This window comes from Mustela nivalis (assembly GCF_964662115.1).
Source record: "Mustela nivalis genome assembly, chromosome: 2".
NCBI lineage: Eukaryota > Metazoa > Chordata > Mammalia > Carnivora > Mustelidae > Mustela > Mustela nivalis.
Window position 1 is genome coordinate 174,012,852 of NC_139021.1, and position 23,056 is coordinate 174,035,907.

A 23,056-nucleotide genomic window follows, 5' to 3' on the forward strand; every position below is an offset into this window, starting at 1 on the left:
AAGGATAAAAAAACTTATAGCCCCTTTTAAGGCTTACGAAAAACAAAGATTTATTAAACAGTTACCAGATCACATGTTGACTAAAAGCCACTTATTTGCTCACTTAATCCTTACAACCACCCCAAAACTGGGCATTCTAAGGTCTAACTAGGTCTTAGAGGTCTCACAAATACTATACACTGAAGCCAAAACTGGAACTTATATTAGTCTGCTAGGTCTGCTGAAACAGAGTATCACAAACTGTGTGGCTTAAAAAATAGAAATTTATTTTCTCATAGTTCTGGAGGTGGAAAGTCCAAGGTACCGGGTTAAGGTACCAAGAGGTATGGTTTCTGGTAAAGTCTCCTCCGTTTGCAGACAGGCACCTTCTTGCTGTGTCCTCTCGTGGCTTTTACTCTCTGTATACACACTCCCGATGTTTCTTCCTCTTCTTATAAGGACACTGGTCCCACTGAATTAAGGCTCCAACCTATGACCTCACTTAACCTTAATTACCTCATGAAAGGCCCTACCTCAAACACCATTACACTGAGGGTTAGGGCTTCAACACAGGAATTTTGGGGGACACAATTCAGTCCACAACAGAACTCCAATGTAACTCCTGAGCCTGGTCTATAGTTCCTGAGATTGGTTTGACTGCCACCCAGTTTTCTGCAGGAATAATGCACTAAACCTGGCCTGAAGGTACCCAGCAAGGACACTCATAGTCTCACATATATTATTGTTCTTGATCCATAAAGCAACATGGTGAAGCACAGCTGCAAACTGTTTCTTCATATCACACAGATAAGGAAACAAGTTCAGAAGAAAAGAGACTGCTGGAGACTGCATCCTTTATTACAAAGTTGCATGAAAATAAATGCCAGCAAAATGAGGGCATAAAGCAAGAAAGAAGAAAATTATCCAGAAAACAGTGTATCCAAGTCCAGAAAGCAAGGACATCCTACACTTCGAAGACAGGTATGTGCCAAGCCATGAGATTAGTCTGGTCTGGAACAGCTGAAGAAGGCTCCAAGAAGATCTCTAGGAAATAAGGGGAATGGACAAGAGAGGCAGAAGGAATGAGAGGGGAGGTTAATTTTTTCATTTAAATCTTGAAAATTTGGCTAAGGCAATTAGGTAAAAAATAAAGAATCCAAACTTAGTTTTAGGGACATACTGCTTTGAATGGCACAAAGACTTTTAAATTAGAATATAGACAAGAAAACATAAGCCTGCATATTAGGTAGCTCTGCAATAAAGAAAAATTATACAGAGTAACAATGTAAACACACAGACTGGTCAAGGAAGACAACTCTGAACAGAACATAAATGTCATCAGTTACATAGAAATAAGCATGTAGTTCAATTTATGTATTGAAAACAATGATATAACTAGCTTAAGAGGGGTGCCTGGGTGGCTCAGTCAGTTAAATGTCTGTCTTCAGCCCAGGTCATGATTCTAGGTCTCGGGATTGAGCCCTGCATCGGGTTCCCCACTCAACAAGGAGCCTGTTTCTCCCTCTCCCTGATGCTTCCCCTACCTTGCTCTCTCTTGTCAAATAAATAAATAAAATTCATTAAAAAACAAACAAACAAACAAACAAACAAACAAACAAACCTGGATTAGGAGAAGGTAGAGGGAAGGTAAGAGAGGGTTTCACCTAGCTAAATCCTTACCTACCTCAGAAAGAAGTTAATCAACAGACAATGTCTGAAATTGTTAAATCAAGAACCGCAATACAACACTGTCGAGCAACAAACCATAATTAATTAGCAAAGCTAACTTTACCAAGTCCTTACTGTATAAAAAGCATGGCATTTATTAATTATTATAAGTCTATGAGATGAATACCATAATTCCCATTTTGTAGATGAGGAAATGGAGATGCAGAAGTTAAGCAGCTTGCTCAAGGTTATACAGTTAGTAAGCAGTGTAGCTTAAGTAAGAATCTAAGCAGTCAAGCTCCCAAATCTGTGTTCTTAATCAGAGCCTCTTAAAAGCTGTTAAAAACAGAAACAGTGGGGTGCCTAGGTGGCTCAGCCTCTGCCTTCGGCTCAGGTCGTGATCCCAGGGTCCTAGGATGGAGCCCCCACATTGGGCTCTCTGCTCAGTGGGGAACCTGCTTCCCTTTCTCTCTCTCTCTCTCTCTGCCTGCCTCTCTGACTAATTATGATCTCTGTCTGTCAAATAAATAAATAAAATCTTAAAAAAAAAAACCAGAAACAGTTACAAATGGTTGCTTCTGAAGAGTATGACTTAAGTGGGGAAAGTAGGGGGTTTAGGGAAGTGACTGCTGACTTTCAGTTTAAGTCCTTTTTTATTCGATTTTTTTATTCGATTTTTAAATTATGTACATTAACTAAAATGAAAAAAAAAAAAACAACAAGTGCTGGAGAAGATGTGAAACTGCTAGTGTAGACTATCAGAACTACTCTGAAAACTCTGTGATAATATTTGCTAAACCTGAAGAGATACATAACCTGTGACCCAGCAAACCTACTCCTAGATATAGCCAGTAGAAATGCCCACAAATGTATAACAATAATCATAACAGCACTATCCAACGGTTCCTCAAAACCAGAAGGGATAAACCAAGGGATAAACTAAGGTACACAGTGGAAGACTCCACAGCAAATACAACGAACTACCACCATACACAATGACATGGATTTATTTCACAAATATACTGCTGCACTACGTAAAGAATCTAGAAAAACAATGAGTGCATACAGTATGGCTCAATTTATATAAAGTTCAAAAACAGAAAAATAAAACCAACCCTAAAGCAATGGTGGTAGATGTAAAGATAGCAGTTACTTTTAGGCACAACAGGGAGGGTAGTGACTGGTAATATTCTATTTGCTTGTTCTGAATGCTCTTCTGTTCACTTTGTATCTTCTGTTCACTTTGTAAAAATGCACTGAACTGAATTTTATAATTAGTGCACATTTTAAGGGGTTAGTTGTATTTCTATAGAAGTTTAAAAGAAATACGTTTAATTTAAAAATGTACATTACTTTGGTAACATTTTAAAAATATGCAGTATTTAAATTTTACACCTACAAGAGAAGCCAAGCCTTCTTCTGCAGATCTGAATCTTTTTTAATGTCTAAAACACTTTTTTTTCTCTAAGATGTTTTTTCAAGAATGCTCTAGAAGCACCCTGAACGCCAGCTGGTGACATCTCCATCACATGGCAGAAGTAAAACTGTTTGCAAACACTGTGATCTTTAGAGAAAGAGGGTTTACTACAAACCCAATATAAAAATAGTCTGAGGTCTAAATCTACTCTTGACTTCAGCATGGGCTTGTGTGTCTTTGCCAAAATAATAAATCTGCTCGTTTTCAGCTCAATAAAAGGAAAAATTTACTAACAATTAGAGCAAGTTAAAAAGAAAAAAAAAAAAAAGGCACAGCCTTTCACTGCACTGCATACTTTCTATCTCTAGAAATACTCAGACCGAAGCTGGACAAGACCTTGTCAAGGAGGGTGTTATGAAAACAACACAAAAGTCAGAATCACAGAATCCCAACTCTTAGAGATTTGTTTCAAAATAATCAGGGGAGGGGAGTGTGGGGACATAGAGGTGGTCAAAAGTGGCCATAAATTAATGACTGCTATGGATTACGGGGGTTTACTGAACTATTCCCTTAATTTCTGAGTAAGTTTGAAATTTTCCATAATGGAAGAATTAAAAGGGCTTTTTTTCTGCACATTAAAACAACTTCAGTTCTCTCCTCCTGTTTCCCTTCTCTTCTATACTTTAAAAAAATTTTTTTTTTTTTTTTTTTTTTTTTTTTTAGCAACGTCATTTGCTCTCACTGGTTCTCCAAGTTCTACATATTGATGCCTAAAAGTAAATTAGACACCTTTTCTTCAAACTTGCTCCCTTCTGTTTTCTTACTGGCACTGTGGATTTCATAGACACTGGGGAACCTGCAGTTACACTCTACTCTTTCCCTTCTTACAACTATCAGTTCCACGTCCATTCCTCTCTATGGAATTGCTAAGATGTCTCTTCCACTGTTGCCCCCCTGGCCTGGCTCAGATTTTCACTGGTTACTTAGAAGATTGTGATTTCCCAAATTAGGTTTCTTCTTCTTAAAAAGAGTATTTTTAAAATCCCAAACAAAAGCCTGCTGTTTTTTGTTTTTTTAAATAAAAAACTACCTCATAGGACTATTACAAGACTTAGAGAATTCACACATGTGAAACACTTAGTGGAGTTCCTGTCATGTAACAGACACACAAATTCTGGTTTTCTTCCAAGTCTTATCAAACTGGCTTCCCCTTTGCCTCACTGGATCCCTAAAGATAAACATACAATGTCCTGATTCCAGTTCCTTTGCTATTTCTCCCACCAACACTATACTTCTATCCCATCCCCCTGTGTCCAAAGATAAACAAACTACCCTTTAGCTGGTCAGCTCCAATGTCATCTCATCTCTTTCCACAAATGTGCTTACTTGAGAATAGAGAGACCAAAGTCAGGCATTCAGACTAGAGTCTTATTTCATGCTCAGGTATACAAACAACACTACATCCTGCCTGAGGAAGAGAGCAGAGCAATCAGCTCTCAAGAGGCAATTGGGAACTCTGTGTGGTTTTTACCTTTCAGTCCAACAGTCTTGTCTCTCTCAAATTAGGAACTAAATAATCTAAATGTGCTTCAAATTCTCCTAAACAAAATACCTAAACTAGATAAAGCAGGGGTGATCATTTTCAAAATGTTTCATTCATTATTCTTCATAGTATTCTTTAAATGATGAATTCCCCTGCTGCATATAAGTATCATTACAAAACCTCAATTCACTATAACTTTTCTGGCACACATTATTATACAAAGTATGGCATACAAACACAAAACTACATACAAGCTAGAGAGAAAACAAAGTATGAGTGGTTCAAAATACTCTTAATTTTCTGTATCAGTAAACCATGAAACTAAATTGCAAATTTTTAATTTTACTTAATTTGATTGATACTACATTACAAATTCATGCACCAAATTTCTCCATGTTTACCAAGGCTAGTACTGCCATATTGTTTCTCCTGAGAGACTGTTTGCCTCCTAACCATTGTGATCCCATAACTAGTCCCCCCATGGTAAGCTTCTTCCACCATTCAAATTCTACTTCAAAGTCACCTCTTCTTTATAAACTGTCCCCTCCACCTGGTATCGCTTCCTCACCTGTGTTCTAAAAGCCCTATGTGCTAATCACCCTGTTCACCTATTTCTCTTTAGCTCTCCCTCACGCCAACCTTTCCTCCCAACTAAATTGTTAGCTGCCGGAAGAAAAGAAACATACATGACAGCTACTGGAGAATAGTGGGTAAGAGCAGACTCTAGAGCTTGAACAGTTTGGCTTGGAATCCTTTCTGCCTTGTCTTAGCAACATAACCATGGGCATACTCTGACTTTAAGCCTCAGTTTCCTCATAGGAAAAACTACAACCAGCTGGCAGAGCTGTTATAAAAATTACATTAAAGAATAAAAAGCAATCAGCATCCCTTACTCCTCAGCTTCTTTTTGACAAGGCAGTTTAAGGCACTGTTGAGCACACAAGTTTTAGAGTCAGTGCTGGGTTTTGAATTTTGTTTCTTACATCTGCTAGCTTTATGACCTTGGGCAAGCTACTTCAACTTTGAGAGCCTCAGTTTCTTCATCTTTAAAAGTAAGATAATAATTACTACCTATATTATAAGGTTACTGTAAGGATTAGATTCACATAAAGCATTAGGCACAGGGAGGTGCTCCAGAAATATTTCCTACCAAACTTTCTATTTATCTATTTTAAGGTTGGTCTCCTAGAGACATACCACAGAAACAACTCCTTCCCTTCCAAAAACAACCATTTCAGGAGTCTGCATTCACCAAGTATGATGTTCAAGGTCATAGCTGTTGGCCTTCCTTGGAGATTAGATTCCATATGGCCATAATTTCAGTCATTACACCAGTTGATTTTTTAAAAATTGTGTTCTTTCTGAGAATATCAACTTGCAAGTGCAGAGAAACTAGTAACAGCCAGCATGCCTCCCTACCTCAGGCATTACTCTTCTGCCTCTCCATCATTAAGCTTTATAACTGAAGCATATATTAAAGCTGAATATAGTAAAAGACACTGACTTATGGAAACCTATGGAGAATTGTTCTATTTATGGAATTCCTAGATGTGTACCATGCTGACAGAGTCTATACTTGGGAAAGTGATTTTAATTCCTGTACTTGTAAGGAGAAAAAAGTACCCATGAATAATTATGAAACTAATAAGAATAAGGACAACAAACACAGTTATAAAAATTTCTTCCCAATCATCCACCTACACTCTACTTAATACGAAATATTCACTTTTATCCAAACTCCTAATTCTGCACAGAAGAATCAAGATCTAAAATGCCTCACAATTTTCTGATGTGGTTTTAGATATACACTATATACACTGAATAAAAGAGTGGTAACAGAGGCCACAGGTCCCTCATAATAGAACTCACCTTTGAGTTCAATGGTAACTGATATCCGATGCATGGGAGAGATACAGTGTCAAATGAGATGAACCACTCAGCAACCAAAGTAATTCTCCTGAACATATATGATAAATCTCCTGTCTTTTTATGCTCATCGCAACTCACACATGAGGGTCCCTTACCATAGCCTATGATCAATAAAAGTGAAATTCTCAGCTTTCACAAAGCAGGGGGAGAAAAGGCAGAACCATTAGAACCGTCCTCAAGTCCAAACTCCTACTCCTCTCTACCAGCTCCCCCAACACCATACCTTTGAATAAAAGAATACAAAAATTGCTACTTTATTGATTTCTAGCATGTCTGTGAATGATATAATACTTTTATATACATCCTTGATTCTCATGACTCATAACAATGTGTAACACTGTAAGTCTTATTTACATATGAAGAAACAAAGGATGAGGAAGTTCAAGTGGCTTTCATAATCATAACTGCAACAGATCCACTCAAACCTGTGCTCCTTATAACACCAAGATGTAAATACTATAAATCAATTGAAAATAATGTATGTATGTAATGTTCATTAAAGCTGACTCAGAGAGTGATATAAGAGGGATATCTCCTTCCCATATGGTAAAAATAAATAACATTAAAGCAGCAGTTTTTTGTATTTTGCTCACAGGACCCCTACACATTTTAAAACATTAAGGAATATAAAGATCGACTGTTTATATGGTTTATACATGCATTTACCACAGTAGAAATTAAAAATAAACACTTTTAGGGGTGCCTGGGTGGCTCAGTTGGTTAAGCAACTTTCTTTCCAGGCTCAGGTCATAATCCTCTTCCTGGGATCAAGCCACATCCCACTGACAGCTTCCTGCTCAGCAGGGAGTCTGCTTGTCTCTCTCCCTCTGGCACCAAGGTGCCCCCCCAAATAACATTATTTTAAACAGAAGAATACACAAGCTCACATTTCATTTGCTGTCAGGGTGATAAAATCATCACACATTATGTAACTCCTGGAAAACCCCACTGTACACTTGTGAAAGAATAAGGCTAAAAAAGGCAAATAGCACTTTTTCTGAATTATTATGAGAATGGTTTTGACATAGTAGACCCGTTCCGCAAGGGTCTTGGAGATCCAAAGTGGTCCCCAAGCCACACTCTGAAAACCACTTAAGTTAGAAGGTTAACAGCTATCATGGCAATTCGTAAACTCTAAGTTCTAACCCTCTATCTTACTTTAAGTACATTGTTTCTCAGTACTAGATTAAAAGAAAAAATATCGAAGGAATTTTATTTGTTTTATTTATATTTGTTTTATTTATTCCCTCTTAGCACTAATTCTCTTTACAGTATATAGTGCGCTGGACAAAGTTTACTTATGAAGTAAACTGAGTCTCTTCTTAAGTCTTAGTGGATGCATAAAGAGAAAACATCTTAAAGCAAAAATTATCACTTCCCAACTACGGTAAAGACATAACCAATGACCTACGTAATACAGATGTCTGATCTTAAGCCAGTTAGATGTATCAAATAGACAAAACTCCATTAGAGACATGAAGGAACAGCATAAAATCTAAACAAGAGAAATCAGGAGAAAAGTTAATTCTTTAAGGTTATATAAATGTCCAGCTTTTCCTAATTTTTTCTCTATCCAAATAAAAGTAGCACACCATATCCTGAAACATAAATGGTTTTAGTATTATCTGTATCTCTGGTTCTCTTACTAAAGTTGGAACTTACTAAATTTTTACTTACTACTGTAGTTGCACATTTGAGAGACTCTATACATGAGACCTCTAAACAAATAAGGTAAGTGAATAATGCCACCTCATAATTACATAATTCTCTTTTCTACGAATTTTTAAAACTTTTTATTTTCATTCAGTTTTAAAAATAACAAGTTGCATGACTTGCCTAAAAATACACTAAATCAACAAATCAATAGTAATTCTAGAAGTAAAAGAGAAATTCCCAGCCATCTAATACTGTTGTTGCAGGACAAGAGGCTGAGTTACTTTCGAAAGAAACCTTAACTGCACAAAGTATCCCCAAGGCTCCAACAATTATTACCAGAAAGCCTGGCCTAGTAAATGCTTGTTGGCTGGCATGATTTTCGAAATAACAAGTCCAAATCCCAAGTCTATAGCACTAAAAAAAAATCCAAACATTTTGAATAATTTACCCAGCTATTTCAAATAAACAATTACTAAAAAAAAAAAATGGCCTATAACTTAGATTAATTGTATTCATGGGCTTTATCACAGACTAAGACTGTCAGGAATTTTCTCCTTAAATTTGATTAATTTCAACATGCCTGGACTACATAAAATCTGTGCTATCTACCACTTCAGAATTAGTAAATATAAGGACATGTGGTTTGCTACAAACGTTTAAATTCTTTCCATGTCAAACTTTAGTCCTGTTTAAAACCCAAAGTTAAAAACTTTAACTGAGAACTAATGATCTTTCCAAATATTAAAATAACATCACCTGCCCTAAATCTTACAGAATATTATACTTATGATAAGAACAAAATGAGGTTTTCAGTGCATTATAAAAATGATTATCATACATTGAAATTAGTTATGACAGATGGCTCTTACTTTAGCCACAGCAAGTTTCACAGAACTAAAAGCTTTGAATTATTTACTTGCTTGACCAAATAACTAATGTAGCAAGACTGTGTAGTCAGCAACCACGATCATCCTTAGTAATGAGTAGGGGTATAACTGAGTATATATGAAAGACTATTGTGTGGAAAAGACAGTAAGCACACAACACAAATACCAGGTGCACTATTTAGTAGATGTTGATGTCTGCATGAAATAGGCTGTATTTAAGAACAGAACACAGTTAATTTTTAAAATACAGATTTCTGTAGCCAGCTACTAAATAGAAATATGTTCTCATTATTATTATTTAAGATTTTACAGCAAAAAACAATAGTTACTTATAATTGCAGATTATACAGGTACAATATGGGAGTTGATCCTATAGGAAACACCATTTCTAAACATACTGAGGTCACAAATACCTATTTAAATATCTGTATGCACACAAATACTTAATACAAAGGAAAAAGCCCAAACAAAACATTTTTATTGGGCTAATCACAGTATTCTTGTTTGTCTCTTTGTTAAGTAGGCTCTAGGCCGAGTGTAGAGCACAGTGAGGGGCTTGGACTCATGATCCTGAGATCAAGAGCTGGGATCAAGAGTAGATGCTTAACCAGCTGAGCCACTCAACTGACGAACCCCTAGTCTTCTGGTTTTTAAGTACATACCAATAAGGACTAATTACGCTGGGCAGAGGACATTTCTAGCTCTTTTCTCAAAGCTATGCAAACCAAAGCACAGACATCTCAGTACTCCACCCACCATATCGTCACCTCCATTCTCCCAACAATACATGAAGAATTCATGGGCATAAATACCCAATGTTTTGATTAGAGAAGAAAAAAATACCTGTACTAACCATTCTGCTGGTTTCATGAAAATTGATAATTATGTACCAGATTAATGAAAATTAGTTTTACTATTACTCTATATCAGTCCAAGGAAAGGATCATCTATAGTTTACACTGACCTTTCCTAAGAGTGTGAAATTAAAAGCCACAGCTTCTGGAGTGTCAGAGAAAACTGCAAACACATTCGTGTTTTGTTTTTGTGGAAATGAAAGGAGAGCTGGTGCCCCTAAGGTGCCCAACAGACCTTAACTCAGCACTGTGGACACTTACAATCAGCATAATCTGTGTGTGTATGTGTGTGTGTGTGTGTGTGTGCGTAAAGGGAGGAGGTACTCCTCATCAATATTGATTTTACAATCAGAATTGGATTACATATCAGCAACCTAACTTATAATGTTTTTACAACATTGTAACATAACATTATTTATAACATAACATTTTATAACTTATAATGTGTTTATAATAAAGACCTTCTACCCTTTAAAAAAAAAGGTTAAATATGTTACATGTATCTGTTTATGAAATTCAAAGAATTTCAAAGAATTCAGAACTCTTTAGAATGAATTCAAAATTCCAGTACTTAAGTTACATAGCTGAGTTCACTTTGTGAAAATTTACCAAGGATACACTTAGGATTAGGACAGTTTCTATCTGCATAGACAGACACACACAGACACACACATGCACACAAACACACACATATATATGTCAATAAAAAGTTAATACACAAAAAAATTCTGGCATTTAAAGGGGAATGTGCTTTCTCATATAGAATAGTCAAAAGATGATATTTCAGCAGGGACATGAAAAATGATGGTGTGAGCTCTCTGGCTATCTGTGGGGAAAACATTTCTAAAGAAAAACCAGGAAAACCCTTGTGATGGGCGCATGCGTGGAGGGTGAGAACAGCCAGGAGGCCAGAATAGACTAAGTAAAAGGAAGAGTTATAGAAGATAAGGTCAAAGCTGGAGACATGGCCAGGAGTGAAATAAAATGGCGAATGGGATGGGCCTATACAAACTGCCAGGAGGGATATCCATGTCATACTCTTACAAACCGATCTGCAGGGTCCCATTTATTATAATGCTCCCTCACTGTATTGTTAAGGAAAGAGGGATAGAAGATGGGAGAGGAAAAGAGAGGAACCTCCTCAGCATGCAAGAGGCCTGAATACGTATCTGAGCAGAGTTATGTGTATACATCAAACTTAACACTGGATATATTGTGGGATGGAATTAAAAGAGAGAGGAGCACATTTTCAATTTTTTTATGTTCCTAAACACTATTTGTGCATTTGCAAAAAATACAGCAAACAAAAAACAAAAAACAACCTGAAGAAACCATCAGAAGAAAAAACTGATTATCTACAAAGATAAGGGTAGAAGATGTTTATGGTATCATTATTTATATTAGAAAAATGAAAAAAATGAGTAAGGAACTGGTTAACTTATAGCACTTCTGATCAATGTATTTCTAAGAAACTGTTAAAATAAATGAAGTGGCTATATTTGGAAAAGCAGAGATACAGTAAGTTTTAATAAAAGGGCAAGATGCTAAGAAAGGGATGATCCTGTTTTTATTAATTAATAAAAAATTATCCTATATTTAAGAAAAAGTATGGGAATTTAACCATTTTAAGATATTAAGTAGATTTCTCACTTTGATATTTCATATTTTCTATCTGAATTTTTACAACGAGCTTATCATTCCTTTAAAAGGGGAAACAAGTGTCACCTAGCAAATGTCTGACACATCTTGAGTAATGTGTCTGACAGACGCAGGATAATCAATAAATATGTACATTCAATTAGTTACTAAAGGGAAGATACTTTTATTCAGCAGATATCATATATGTGGCATTTAATATTGCCAATTAGATAGATATTATTTCCATTTCCGTTTTACAGATACGGAAACTGAGACTAGGGAAGATAAGGCCTCTTGTTCAAGGGCTCTTGCTTGGGAGAGTGCTAAAGTCAGGTACATTTTACCCCCAAAGCTCTATCAACTGGAATATACAATTTAAGTACTTTCCTATAGCCTCAACCCAAAAGGATAAAATAATTTCAATAATAGTGACAGTCTCTACTTAGCACGTGTAGTTCCACTCATCTGAAGATAAATAATTAGCACATATTCCTCCATTTTCACTGGTACAAGTACAGTAGGTATGTGGTTTTATACAAGTCTTAGCAATCTGACAAGAAACATTTTCAAACTAAACTTCTTTAAAACTTGTACTAATAACTAGGTAGTTGCTTTATGACTTTCCAGTGAGGTATGATGTTCTTTGATGCCATGCCAAGTGTTGGTAGGTCCTATGACTCTAGAAATGGAACAAAGGGATTTAATGGCACTTGTTTCTTGGTGACACTGTTCTGAGAAAAGAGAGAATCTGATAGGAAGAAATGTCAGGTCAATATTTAACTTCTAAACATGGTACTGAGTGGTAGAAACTCTATCTTTGAATGTTGAGTATTCTTACTGAACAACTGATTCAAAAAGCCTCTGCCTGCTATAGGGAATCTTACTAAGAGGAGAAAAAAAGAGAGAAAGAAAGAGTGACTGGTTACACTTCCTTGGATAGAGATTTTTTAGGAATGCCTGAGCCATATGAGTCCCGTATGCCTTCTAAGAAGGCCAACAAAATTATTAAAGTGTTTAATATTTAACCATGTTAGTTTTAGTTATACTTATGGAAACAAAGTTGTATCCTTCTGTCTGTGCTTATTACTCAACTTGGAATCTAAGTACCCTGAGTATTCTATAAATTTCATGAAATCACATGAAAATTTGTTTATGCATTTTTCTGCAGAGAGCCACATTTCCCATTAGCTTTCCAAACTCCAAAAAGATAAAACGTTCAAAAAAAGTACCTTTCAACACATACGTACCTCTGCTCCTTTTTTGTAGGCATTTAAGCATAGTTTATTTAAACGTTTAGAACTTTTTTTTTTTTTTACAAAAGGCCAGACAGTAAATATTTTAGAATCTGTGAGTGCATATGATATGTCTCACATTCTTCTTCTTCGATTAACTTTAAATGTAAAGTTTAAAAATGTAAAAACCATGCTTAACTCAAAAGGACTAACACCAGCTTGTTTTAAAGTAACAGTTGTTTACTTCTACAGAAATAACACAAACTGTTTTTTTGAGAAAGTCACTAACCTCCTCTGAGTCTCAAGTTTCCACATCTGTAGATACTAAACTCTCCCACACAGTAGTTTCAAGTATTGTGGCAGCAAGTGTACAGAACTGCCCACACAGTCCTTGGCATATAGTTAGCAAACTGATTTTATTATCCTAGCCTGTGCCTCATATGATAGATCATTAGTGATATTTATAACTCAATATTAAGTGTTTGATCAGTGGGTATGCCCCTCCCATATAATTTACTTTATAATGATCGGCTTTGGTTATTTCCAGAAACTAACTGGGGTTTTCCTGGACAGCCAGCAGACATGCACGTTACTCATTAGAAACTAATAGTCTCCTCATAATTACTCTTCTTCCTTCAATGTGTGAATCGTTTCTAGGGCAGAGATTTAATTTATCAATATGTTATTTTCCATCTAAAGTGTTATAAATGTCCAAATCACAAAAAAGCTTAAGAAAATCCCACTTGAAAAAAGTAAAACCAGAATTAATGGGAGTATATTTAGGTGTACCAAGGACCTAAGGTCACAAAATATTATACGACACATTCATCAGCAGAGATACTGACCTCTCCTCTTTCTGTTCCTCACAAAACGGAAGGTCTCAAATATATCCAAGATGCCATTATAATGAGGTTCAACTGTTCTGTTTTCTCCAAAAAGACTAACCAGCTTAAAAGCATGAACTACATTATAACCATTTTAATCCTTCACCACACCTACCATAACACTAGGTATGCTAGTCTTTAGGGAACAGTTATTGAAAATATATATTTTAAAAACAATTTTATTTATCTAAGACAATGATCTTTCAATTCTGTTTATATAGATATTCATCTGAGAAGCAGGAAAACCAAAGCACAACAGATTAAAAAACTAGCTACTATTACATCATTACTCCAGAACAGCTACAGTGATACAATAATGTCCCTATCTGTACTCTCCCAAAGTATCAAAGGTTATATTTCCTACCGATGTTAGTAAGTAAAACTATAATTCCTACAATCACTAAGGAATTTGGAAGCTATTGTAAAATATTTTCCAACCTAAGACACCCTTTAAGAGTTGTCCACATAAAATGTATGGAAGAGTTAAGTGAATAAATATACTACAGGACACTTACAAATGATTTTGTCAGCTTTCAGTAGATTCACTTTGAAAGCTTTTTTTTTTTCATCTATACAGGATGGCTGGGTGGCACAGTCAGTTAAGCATCTGACTCTTGGTTTCAGCTCAGATGATGATCTCGGGGTCCTGCGATCAAGCCCTGTGTCGGGCTCACACTCAGAGCCGAGTCTGGTTGAGCTTCTCTCTCCCTCTGCCCCTCCCACATATGTGCTTGCACTCTCTCTCTCTAAAACAAATAAATCTTAAAAAAAAAAAAAAAAACACAACTTTACTTCAAATAATCAGTAAAATGAGAAAGCTATAATTAACAGTATGAGTAAATGTTTTTCTTCCTCATCTCATAAGACAAAGAAAAAATAATTCAATTACAAACCACATTATACAGTATGAGGCTTTCCAGACCAAGCCTAATTTAGTTCTCTGAAATTAATGGTATACTTAGAGAAGACACAGGTAAATAAAAACATGTTAAGAAGCTCTACCTAACTAAATACAGTCCAGTCCTTGCTTTTGGTGGGACAGTGGTCCTCCTTGATCTCTAGTCAGCAGGAATATTCAAAAAGTTTCCACAAGTAAAGGAACAGTTATGACAAAAATAGCCATATTCAGAAGATATTCTATGAGCCTGAAGAGTGAAGTTTCCCCCAAATATTTGTTCCACACGCACTCATCAAATTCAAAAATCAACAAGTAGATGTCTCCTTATTTGTAGATCAGAGAAGTATTTGTATATAGTTAATGACCCACTTGACATCGAAGCAAAAATCCACCACACTCAACTGAGAAACAGCTACTGTGCACTTACTACCAATGTACTGCAGAGAATGGAAAATGTTTCCAAGGATTCTTAAAAAACTTCTGGTAGAATGATTTTTTAAAAAAAATTCAACATTATATCAAAGTCTTTTATAAAATAAAATTGCTCAATGAAAGTCCCTTGAAAGATAATAATGTTTAAAGAAGGGTAATAATTATCGCCCTTTACTATCCAGTACTCCCCATTTTCACTGATTAGCAACAGTATTACTCCCTATTTAGGAAGGATCTCAAATTCATATGATGCCAGGCCAGACAACTACCATTAGCAAGTAGGTGGGGACTATAAACCGGGCATAAGAACTTCCTGCAGCTGCTACCAGACCTATTTCTCCAACCTGTTATTGCTATAAGGAATGCAGGCCTGGTGCAACAAGATTATCCAATGTCTTCGAAGAGAAGTCAGTAGTCCAAATCATGCAAAATCTTCCCTTTTAAAGTACTGGCAATTACGAAACAAACAAAAATACCATGAGGCCGAATAAAAAGTACCTGCAAACAGAATTTGGCCTTTCAGTATGCAACCAGGGGTAAAACATAGCAATAACAGACTAGGAAGAGAAGCATCAGTAAGAATCTCAAGTAGGTGACTCCGAAATTCTAAACTTCCCCAGACTATTACTCAGATTTCATGTAATCATAAATATTAGTGGTAAACTTACTTTCCTAAGACTAATTTTTGGGTTAATTAAAAAAACAAAACAAAACTTGGTAGCTCCCCCCCAATACTAGTACTTTAATTTACTATTTTAAAGTATACATTTTAGGGAAAAAATTCAAAACAACATTTGAGGGAGATGAACTTAGAATTATATTAATAAGACTAAATTATAATATATGGGAAATGTGTACTATAATAATTCCTTTAAAAATATTATAATGTTTTACAAACTATGTTAGTTGGATAAAATGAAGTGTTAATCATCATAATCCTTAGAAAGCAACCACTTGACCTCCTTGAATCTCTAGATTGAGACATCAGTAACTGGCATTCCTCATAGGCCACCTTCACTTTAGCAACATGAAATGGAAAAATAAATAAAGGGTAGGGAGAAGTAACAACGTTAACTGGCAAGGTATTTCTGTTATATAATAATTAAAGTGCCAAAGGATCCCAAGACTCGATAGAATTTTCTTTACTGCTTTAGCTCTAAGTAGATTAGATGGCTAAAAAGGATAAACTAGCAGACCTTCTATTTGGAAACAAAATCTGCTGGATTAAAAAAGAAATACTATGTGGGGCAGCACCCAAAGATTTAACCTTTAAAGGATCCGCTCTCAAAATTTCCAATGTAAGAAAAAAAATCTTTAGTTACACTCTTCTCAGAGTTCTCAGTTGATTTGTAAAGTTACCTCCATATATATATATGTTATATTGATAGTGTACTTTTAAAAAACAAAAAACAAAATGTTAAGAACAAGGTGATAGAGTTGAATGGAAAAAGGCAGCTCTGGCTTTATCAGGGCTGGAATTCACTACATAACAGCTGTGTGACTTTAAGCAAGTTATTTAACTACTCTGAGCACTACTCCCCTGTCTATATAAAAGGGTAAACAACAGCTACTTTAATTCTCATTAAGAGAATTGTGATGCATCTTAAATGTATTTTAATTCATTCTCTTAACTGAAATCTGAATCCGCTCCACAACATCAGTAGCTTAAAATACTTCTGGCAAAAGAGCTACATAGAGAAGAGAACTCAACACTTCCTGGAGCAGCCCATTTCATCCTCACACTCCTATTATTTTCCTTTACTTCCTAAAATCAGCTGCCTAGTTACTTCAACCTTCTATTAATCAATCACATTCTAGTTAAATCATATTAAGTACTGCTAACTCAGTTCTCATTAAACTTTAGGCTCCACAATGGTTGAGGCTGTTCAGTACTGAAGCCCCAACACCTAAACAATGATAAGCACATAGCAGGTGTACAACAAACATTTGCAGATTAAGTGGTAAATTCTGTTAGTATTTACTGATTTACCACCGAAATGCCTTCTAATATAAAGAGCACAAACGTGCACATTTCTGGAGGTGACTACTTAATGTCTGAGGTTTAAAATTTGAACTATCATACATAACCAGACACAGGCTGTTTTTAAAAAAATCTCTTTGGACATAGTAAATGAAAGCAATTTTGCTGTATGTTAAATGGTGATGCTATTCAATGATAAAGTTCCTTCAAAGCAATAAAACCCACTAATGTCTCCATACCTGCTATTCATAATTTCCTTCCGATTTAATTGAATTCCAAGTCTACATTAAAAAAAAAAAAAACAAAAAAAAACAAGAACCCTCAAAATGATACCCAACCTAATTGCCACCTAATTGTTCTTTGCAGAATAATCAATTCTGCAAATAACCCCGCAAATAAGAGCATACTCAAATTTTATTACCTGAAAGTTACCCAGAAAACAGAATACCAAAATCTGTAATTTTTTCTCATTATTTTCCTAGCAACACATTACTATAAATAAACATCTTACTGGTTAGATACCAGAACTCATTTATAATTTAGTCACTTACATTCCAAAGCTTGAAGCGTAGGTTTCGCAAAGTATGTTGTTCTTCACAGAATGGGAAATCAAACACAGTGAACAACCAGTTCACCACCCTCTGCAAATCTATGGAACTATATCCATTATAAAGTAAATTTCTCCTGCCACTCAACAGTTTTAAGCTTTCACTCTATGCTATTAGCCTAAACAAAACATAATTAGGAAGGCCTATCTGCCACATACACAAGTCAATAACCCAAATATAAAATATCTCTGGATTACCTGGGTCACTGTTGTTTGACACTTTGGTAGAAAATTAGTGATCCAGAAATATGCAACTAGAGGACACTAGGTAAGGCAAACACCAGACTGACACACTTCTATAAGGAAGGACAAATCCAAGAGTCAAGCATTTTAATGAACAGAAAATTAGAGGACCGAAAGTGACATAAGAAATTCAGCTGATTTTGAAGAAACAGCCATGTAGGACCCTTTTCCACTCCAACAATTCAGACTAAAGTAGATGAAGCCCCATCCCTACAAAACTTCCTTTCCCGTTCAAACAAACAAACAAGCCACCCAAAACCAAAAAACCTGGACCATTAATCAAAACAGTATATTCAATGAAAATGAAGCCACCACATACAGGAGAGCTTTAGAAAGTTGCAATCACTACCGATCATTAACATTCCATCTGCAGGCTGATCTCAGGTACTGTGTGAGAAACTCGCAGCCAGAGCCGACACACCAAGGGCAGCATCTAAGTCTGTGCTACAGAACCTACCCCAAAGGGGAAGATGACATTAACACAAAACCTACAGAGAACTACCACAGGTAGAGGCTCCCAACCGGCTTTCAATTCGCTGTGGGAAGTATTCCTTTACAACGCATACTGCATCTCTGCCCTGAAAGTTGCCCAAGCGCCAACTGCAAAAGTGGCCTGCAGTTGCAAAATACAACAGCCTCGGGCTCCCCACACTTCTTTCCCATGCCTGTACTTTGGGTCCGGCAACAATTTCTCAACGTGGTCAAGGTGATGCTGCAAAACCGCCCTCAATGCCGCAACCGCAGACAGGACCCGTTTCTCACCAGTCCCAAAGCCGACTAGGGGGGCCGGCCGCCCTGCCATTTTCAACGTGCTGCTCCTACCCACGCCGACAGCACCCTGAGTGCCCACGAACACGCGAGAAGGCTTCTGGCTCATCCTGATGCCCTCTGGCAGCGACGAATGTATGCGCTACTCGCCTCCCTCCCCGGGTAGTGTCCCGCCAGGGTTGGGGAGATCCCTGGAAAAGCAAAGGCTGGGGAGGAGCCTCTGCCCTTCCCATTGCACGCAGGCGGCAGCACCCCGCCCAGGCCCGGATCCCCCGCGCCTAGGTCCCCGCGCCCGAGGGGTGTCCCTCCCTCACCTCCCTCCCTCTCACCTGATCTTGTAACTCGGGAGAGTGTGCTTGCGCTTGATGATCTTCTTGAGCTGGTTGACGATGATGGAGGTGAGCTGGGGCATAGGCCGCCCTTCAAACTGGGAGCGCACCTCAAAGTCGATCAGCGGGTCCTCCACGAAGGAGAAGAACCAGTGGGTGAAGGGCACGCGCGTGAGAACGAAGCGCAGCCTCCCCACGACCCGGGACAGCTTGACGAACAGGTAGGCGGACTTGCCGAAGACCAGGTCCACGTCGATGGCCAGGTGGAAGCCCCCGTTGTACTCCACCTCCGCCTCGAAGGCCAGCTCCTCGGGGGAGGTGGCGGGCAGGGTCTCCCCCTCGGGGCCGTCCGACTCCCCGCTGGCCGAGGGCACCACCGGCCGCAGGAGGCGGATGGTCTTGATGAAGGGCACCGTCTCGCCCAGGAACACGTCCCGCAGACTCAGTCCCTCCAGCAGGCGCCCGGCCGTCTTGGTCTGCAGCAGCTCCTCGAACTCCACCTTGATCTTCTTGGTGACCCAGCGGCGAGCCAGTGCGGTGTCCCGCAGCTCCCGGAACAGGAACAGGATGGTGGCGTTGAGGAAGTAGCAGGTCTCCCGCGTCGGCGGGGCGGGGGTCTCGAGGGCGGGGGCCGGGGTCGCGCCGCCCTCGGGGGGCCCGCCGGAGGGCTCCTCAGCCCCGCCGCCGCCATAAAGGTACTCCCTCAGGGCCAGGCCCGGCACCGGCTTGATGTAGCGGAAGCCGTCGCCCGCGCGGGCCGCCTCGTCCGGCGGCGGCTCGGGCTGTTTGCGGTACAGCAGCAAGAACTGGGTGAGGAGCGTGAGGAAGGAGCCCAGCACGGCCGACGCCAGAATCATGAGCAGCAGCCCCATCCCGGCACCGCCTCCGCCCGGGCCGCCCGGGCCCCCGCTCCCGCGCCCACAGCGCCGCTCTCTTCACGTCGCCGCCCCCGCTGCCTCCATCTTGAGGACATCGGGCGGCGGGGTTGGGGCAGGCGGCTCCCTGGGCCTCGTTCGGCGGCTCCGGCAGGCGCGGTGCGACGCCCGAGCCCGCAGCGGCCCGCAACTCCTCAGACACTCCGGGACGCGGCTGCTGTGGCGGCGGCAGCCGCGACGGCGGCGGCGGGGCGGAGGGGGCGGAACGGCACGCCCTCAGGCCTGTGCTCATTGGACGAACGGCGCGTGACGTCAGGGGCGTGCTCGCTCCCGGCGGTGTCGCCTGGCATTCTGCGCCCGGGCGCGCGTACGCGGGTCCCTCTTCACCTCCCGGGCGCCCTTCCAGCCCCGCCCCCCACGCCAACATTCCATTCCCCCGCGGTCCACGTGGCTGTCACTTCTGGAGTCGCCGACGGGATCCGGGGAGATAACTGGGGCCGCTGTTGGTGGATAAGGAGGCCGGGCGTAGGTGGTGTGGCGCGTTCCTGATCCCGGTCCTCCCGTTACCTTCTGACGCGCCTGCTCCCCACCCCCCTTTGGCCGCGGTCCCTGCCTGTTACCTCTGCTGCAGTGTGGTTCTTCCACTCGCACCCCTGAGAGATGGGCTGGCAGCGGCTTTCCCTGCAGGGCAGCGCCGCAGAGGAGCTGAGCCGGCCGTTCGGAGACACCCCAAGCCGAGGACAGGACTGAGCTGCCTCAGAGACCGCCGTCGCCGACCGACCGTCAGTCCAGCCAGCAGACGCTCTGCGTCTGCGAAGGGTGGGCCTGGGAAAGAGGGACGGAGAAGAACGGCGTAAGATGCAAACGAACTTTACCAGCAAAGTGGCTACTCGAGATTTAAATGAGAAGGTAGGAAAAGAGCCGGGAGGAGCCGGGCTGATGAGTGAGATGAATTTGCCAGATGATGAGAAGATGAATGGTGGCTCACCGTCCGGCTCTTGCAGTGTGTGCCAAGTCCATCTTAGAAGACTTAGCCCCCACCCATTTTACAGATGCACACACTGGCACAGAGAGGCAAAGAAGTTGCCTAGGGTCACACAGTGGAGGCTGGTTTGTCTAAAACTAACTCCCAAGCCCTTCGTTACTAATCTGTTCCGTGACCACGAAATTGCTAGAGTTGGAAGGGGGTTTCCTGGTTCCCTGGTGCACAGAAAGTGTGAGCTGGGGAGGAGGGTCAGGAAGAACTTGGGATTTTGCACAGGGTAGCACCTGAACCAAAGCCACAGAGTTAATGAATCCAGTTTGCCCAGAACAGTGTTGACTCTCATGTCCTCTGGCTACTTGGTTGTTACATCATAAATGCTTATGTGGCTCTTGCCGCTTGGACACCACAACAATTCTACCTCTAGTCCTACAGAGGTCAGACAGATGTTCCCTACTTAAAAGTCAGGAGGACCTTCAGTGGCCCTAAGGGCCAGGGCACCGCCTCTCTCTCTGGCCCTGGAAGATCTTCAAGCTAGCGATCGTCTCAAATCTGGGTGATTCTAGAACAAAGACAGAGTTGCATCCCATTTTAACCCAGCTGGAGCAGGCACAGAACTTTGGAACCAGGCCTTACTCCTGTCCAGGTGAGACGAGAATGGCTCCTTTACTGGGAGAATGTCAGACAGGTGCTGGCTGAGGAGCTGGACTTAAACCCCATACTCCACATGCTATGGAAGTCCAAGGCCCTGTTAAGATTTCTGGGAACTCCGGCAATGTCTTTACTTGTGATTGCCTTTGACTCCTGGCTTCTGCTTCAGGACTCCTGTCTCAGTTCTACATGGTTTCAACCCAAATGGGAATTGTAGACTTTATCTCAGTTTTGACCCAAAAACCTTATTCATAACTCATGTGCCATGGTGTGGCACTCTATCTCACAGGCTCCTCCCTCCTCTCCCGTCTTCCGGTCCCTTCTCACCCCTCAGATTGTCTCTGGAAATCCTGAATCTTCTCAATCCATTTTACAGAGTCCCTCCATTCCCCAGCAAAACTTGTCACTCCAAATCCATGAAGGAGCTCAGCATGCCTTTTGGGAAGATAAAAAAAAAAAAAATGTTTCCCTGTTGTTAAAAATGGCTAACACTTACTAAACACCTCTAATGATTTTATTAATTACAGTGTTATTATAAATAAAAATATTTCTAGAGAACAGTCTGTGTGCCAGGCTCAGTGTTAAACATCTTATGTGCCTTATTCCTTTTAAAAATCAAAATGTTTGGGGCGCCTGGGTGGTTCAGTTGGTTAAGTGTCCCTGCTCTTGATTTCTGCTCAGGTCATGATCTCTGCGTTGTGAGATCATGGGACTCTGCGCTGGATGTGGAGCCTGCTTAAGATTCTCTCTCTCCTTCTCCCTCTGCCCCTCCCCCACTGTGTGTGTGTGCTCTTGGATTCTCTCTCTGTCTCTAACAACAATAATAACATCAAAATGTCCATAAGTGTTGGCCTTATCCAGGTCTGGGGTAACGAGTCTTGCCCCTGACTTGCTGACCCCATCACAACCTACTTGGCCAACCTACTCCATGTCGCGCCCTGCAAAGGTTTACCCGCTTGGGACCTTTGTTTCTTTTGCCTTTTATTTTGCTAGGTCATTTAGCCAACCCAGGGTTTCTTAACCTCTGCAATATCGCTGTTTGGAGCAAAAAGGTCCTCTACTATGGGGGCTGTCCCGTGCCTTGCAGGAGATGATGTTGTGCTAATAGAAGCTTATTATTTGTAATGGAGTTCCCTGGAAGAACATAAATTCAGCAACCTTTTAAAAAAAATCAATCCTAGTTCATAGAAACTCAAAAGTCTAAGAACCTTTGGCCCCAGCTCTGAAAATCCATGATTCTGAGTAGGTTTTTGATGGAAGAAGTTGCATTTAGCCTGCCTGCTGACCTTTTAATGAGTTTTAAGTGACATCATTGAAATTAAGCTGCCCCAACAGACTTCATGGGAAGTATCCATTTCGTGGGTAAAGGAGGTTGAATCCTGCAAGACGGGATGCTTCTAAGACTAGCATCCTCACTAACTAGAGAGAGGCATGGACCACTTTCGCTGTTCAAGTCTGAATTCTTTATACTGAACACCAAACAGGATGAGAAAGCCAAAGCAGGTGAATATGGAGAATTTGTGAGTAGCATAAAATATGAATTTGATAAAAATGATGTAAAATGACTCAATATCACAAAATGGGGGGCGGGGGAAGCAGAGAG

General features: G+C 40.0%; 1 protein-coding gene across 1 annotated transcript in view; it reads right to left on the reverse strand.

Annotated features, from left to right (window-relative positions):
* Positions 1 to 21,962, reverse strand: part of PDZD8 (PDZ domain containing 8) — a 77,054-nt gene extending 55,092 nt beyond the window's left edge. Inside the window, exon 1 of the mRNA XM_082719191.1 lies at positions 18,946 to 21,962. Within this exon, the coding sequence (XP_082575317.1) occupies positions 18,946 to 19,817 (872 nt within the window). The 5' untranslated portion in view covers positions 19,818 to 21,962. The remainder of the gene's footprint in view (positions 1 to 18,945) is intronic.
* Between the last annotated feature and the right edge of the window lie 1,094 nt (positions 21,963 to 23,056).